Below are 3,625 nucleotides of genomic sequence, written 5' to 3' on the forward strand. Positions count from 1 at the left end.
TCCACGACAAGAATACTGGAGTGGGTTGCCATTTTCTACTCCAGGGGATCTTCCTGACCCAGGGATCGAACCCAGGTCTGCTTCTCCTGCATTGGAAGGTGAATTCTTTACCACTGCGCCACCTTCTTTACCACAGCTTGTTCCTTTCAAATATGGTATTCATTTTGGCTATCTCAAAATTAATTCTTAATATCCTAATCACGTTTCTTGATTATACAGCTGTTAAATAACAGCCATTCTTTCAAAATTAGTTACACCCACGACTCAGGTACTCCTAAATTCAATTTACCTGATCTCTGAGCAACAAAAATCAGGTGGAAATAATGTGCCCAAGTAGATACTGGCTCTCCAAGCTACAACTTTCATCACCTTTAATTTCTAGTGGCTTTAGCAGATATAACCAGTGATAGCAGAAACATCTGGAAATCTACCTTTACTAAGTGCTACAGAACTACAGGTAAATCTCTGCGTGGACTAAGCAACCAGCAGCTTCCTAGCAAAACGCTAGTGTTCTGTACCAAGAGTGATTAGAGCGTGTTTGAGAAAAATTCTAGGGGACTTCCCTGGTGATCCAGTGGCTAAGACTTCGCACTCCAACGCAGGGAGCTGGGGACTTCCCCAGGTTGGGGAATGTCACATGCTGCAACTAAGTCCACGTGCCACAGTGAAGACCCAGTGCAGTCAAAATAAATAATTAAATTTTTCAAAAAGAAAGAAAAAATATCTAGCTGCTGCACTGAAGGTACCAAGAATGCAGGAGAGGAAAATCCTCTGGCTTTGAACTTGAGCATCTCACCTCAGAGTGAAGTGGACACATTTTCACAGATCCTGAGCTGGTATCCCGGTTTGAGAGGAGCACCAACAGTCTCTGAAACAGTCCCTCCTCTGTCCCGTTATAACCTGGTATTTTGACACTGGGGAGCGAGAACTGTTCATTTTCCCTTCAGTGGTTACTCGCCACCCCGACTTCCCACCTCCTGCAGCCTGAAGCCGTATGCCCAGGAGGAGCAAGAAGCTTGGGGATCCTCCTTCTTAGTTCTGATCAATTCCTCTGCCAGAAACTAATTAGGTCTTTGCTCGTCTATTACACTTGGGTTGGTCTGCTCTTCTGCAGGACAGTGCAGACCACTCAGGCCCCTCATCCTAACCAAGTGCCCCATGGACTAAAGACCGCCTGGCACCTCTGGACAGCAGGCCACAGATCCCTCCTCTGTCTACAGGCTTCTCTGGTGCTGGCTCTAAGCCCCAGCACCCTATACAGATGGTACTGCCATTCAGAGTTTAAGCAGTTAACCATCAAAACCTTTATCGTCATGTTAAATTAGCCACACACACAGCTGCTTTACTGAGAGAGGGAAATTTGGCAAGTGACTCCCCACATTCTGAAAACAGCCTGGAACTCCAGAAGTCTACCTGAACTCTTGTGAAGAAAAATGCCAATGCCAGGCAAGGCTCTAGATGGTAGAGAATAGAAAAGTTAACTTAAGCACCAACCGTTCTTACTGTGGCTGCCTCACAGTCTTGTTTTGGCAATGCCAACCAAAAGAGTAAGAATGATACAGGATTTCCTGGTGGTCCAGTGGTTAAGAATCCACCTGCCAACGCACGGGACACAGGTTCGATTCCTGTCCAGGAAGATCCCACATGCCACGGAGCAACTAAACCCCTGCACCACAATTACTGAAACTGCACACTTAAAACCTCCACAAGAGAAGCCACCACAGTGAGAAGTCCTCGCTCACCGCAACTCGAGAAAGCCCGCCCCCCGCAATAAAGACCCAGCGCTACCGAAGTAAATAAATAATAAATTTTAGAAAAAGAATGGTACAAAGAATGAATTATAAACACACATGATCAGAACATCTTAGAACATGAGGAGTAAAAAGAAAAGAAAATCTCTTTCTTTCTCTCCCAAGGGCAGCAGGGTGGAGAGACAAGTCAGCTACCAAAAAACACAAGAATCAAACTGACAAGACTGCTCCCCTTTAATGAAGATGCTAGAAGACAATAGAGAACTATCAGTCTTTGAAGGAAAATATTTTGACCTGGAATGCAATACCCATCCAAACTACAAGTATGAGGGAAAAATAAAAATAATTTTAGACACGGTGGGGCTTTAAGAATATACAACCCATTGTCTTTTTCTGCAAAACTAACACAAGGGTATACTCTGGTAAAACAGGAAATAAACACCAAAAGAAGGAAGGTGTTGGATACAAGTAACAGTAATAAAAACTACAGCTGTCTTATCTGTTAATGTATGATATTTTCAAAAATCATTGTTTAAAAAAAGAGACTGCAACATTTTAAACTCAGGTAACAGAAAAAGCTGTAAAACAGACGAAAACACCCATGCAAATATAAGTTAAACAAGATATAATACGAGTTTGGAAAAGAGCTAATACCCAGTGCTGGAGAAGTGCTTTGCTATAGGTGGTTTCGTTCCCAGCTAATGGAAATATAAATTGCTTAAGCCTTTTTGGACAGTAATTTGGCAACATCAGTTAACATTTTAAATATGCACACGCTGTGAACCATCAATTCTAAAATTCTAATTCTGTAATTCTAAATAAATGCCATGCATGGTCACAAAGATTAAATACTCGCCCATTCTAAATAGCACCGTAATGACCAGAGCAAAAAAAAAAAATACACCAAAACAACCCAAAACCCGCCAATCAAACCAAACCCTCGGAAATCATCTTTATAACGTCCGCCAACAGCACAACGTTAAGTAAACGATGATACGTAGTCCGTAACACAGAATACTACGCGGCCTTGTAAAGTCGTAAACTGATACATACAAACAGAAAACATGTGTAAGCCATCCTGGAGCTTAAAAAAAAAAATCTGTAGCACAAAGCATAAACGGTTTAGGCCTTTTTACGTAAAAATCGTTAGATGTGTGTATTTATACGTGTGTAACTGTGTGTGTGCAGAACCAGGAAGGAATGCCAAGACGTTCACCCGCCGTGACTTCCGAGTGGGGAGTGAGAGAAGGGACTGCGGTCATGGGTTTTTTTCCAACATTGATTTGAGCACCTCCCAATTTCAAGCCCTGGGTTACGGAGGTCAACAACCCCAGAGTCCGGGGCTGCGCGAGGGCCCGGGGCCGGTTTTCTGGTTCACCGCCGCGCGCCGGGCCGAGCGGGCCCTCAGGTGTGTCGATGGGACAAGGGGCCATTCCACTTGGGGGAGGGGAGGAACCGAGCGCAGCCAAGGGTCTGAGGTAACCCCCGAGTGAAGCCCGCTGCCAACGCACACGCGCCCTTTGGTTTCAACTCCCCGAACCTGCCGGCGGCCTCTCCGCCTCAACCCGGCCTGACCAGCCTCTACTGTAGGCAGTCACGCGGGCACGGGCTCAACCCCGTCACCTCCGGAGAAACCCGCCGCTCGGGCCGAGTCAGGTGCCCCCAGGACGCACCGAGCGCTCAGCGTTCGCCGCGCGCTGGGAGCATAAGCCTCACAGAACCTCCCGCGCCGCATGAGGGAGAGCCGCCACCGCGCGTCCCACAGAGAATAGGGGCTGTGGGGACCCGGAGGCTCCGCGGGTCCCCGCCCCCGCTCACCTCCCACCCGCCCTTGTCCGGTCGCCCTCACCTCCGCAGGCAGCCGCCAGCGCGGG

At 47.1% G+C, this 3,625-nt stretch overlaps 1 protein-coding gene across 1 annotated transcript in view; it reads right to left on the minus strand.

Annotated features, from left to right (window-relative positions):
* TRAP1 (TNF receptor-associated protein 1) overlaps window positions 1–3,625 on the minus strand; it is a 55,205-nt gene that overhangs the window by 45,730 nt on the left and 5,850 nt on the right. The window contains exon 3 of the mRNA XM_010840487.1: window positions 3,601–3,625. Coding sequence (XP_010838789.1) covers window positions 3,601–3,625 — 25 coding nt within the window. The remainder of the gene's footprint in view (window positions 1–3,600) is intronic.

This window comes from Bison bison, unplaced genomic scaffold (genome assembly GCF_000754665.1).
Source record: "Bison bison bison isolate TAMUID 2011002044 unplaced genomic scaffold, Bison_UMD1.0 scf7180017864144, whole genome shotgun sequence".
NCBI lineage: Eukaryota > Metazoa > Chordata > Mammalia > Artiodactyla > Bovidae > Bison > Bison bison.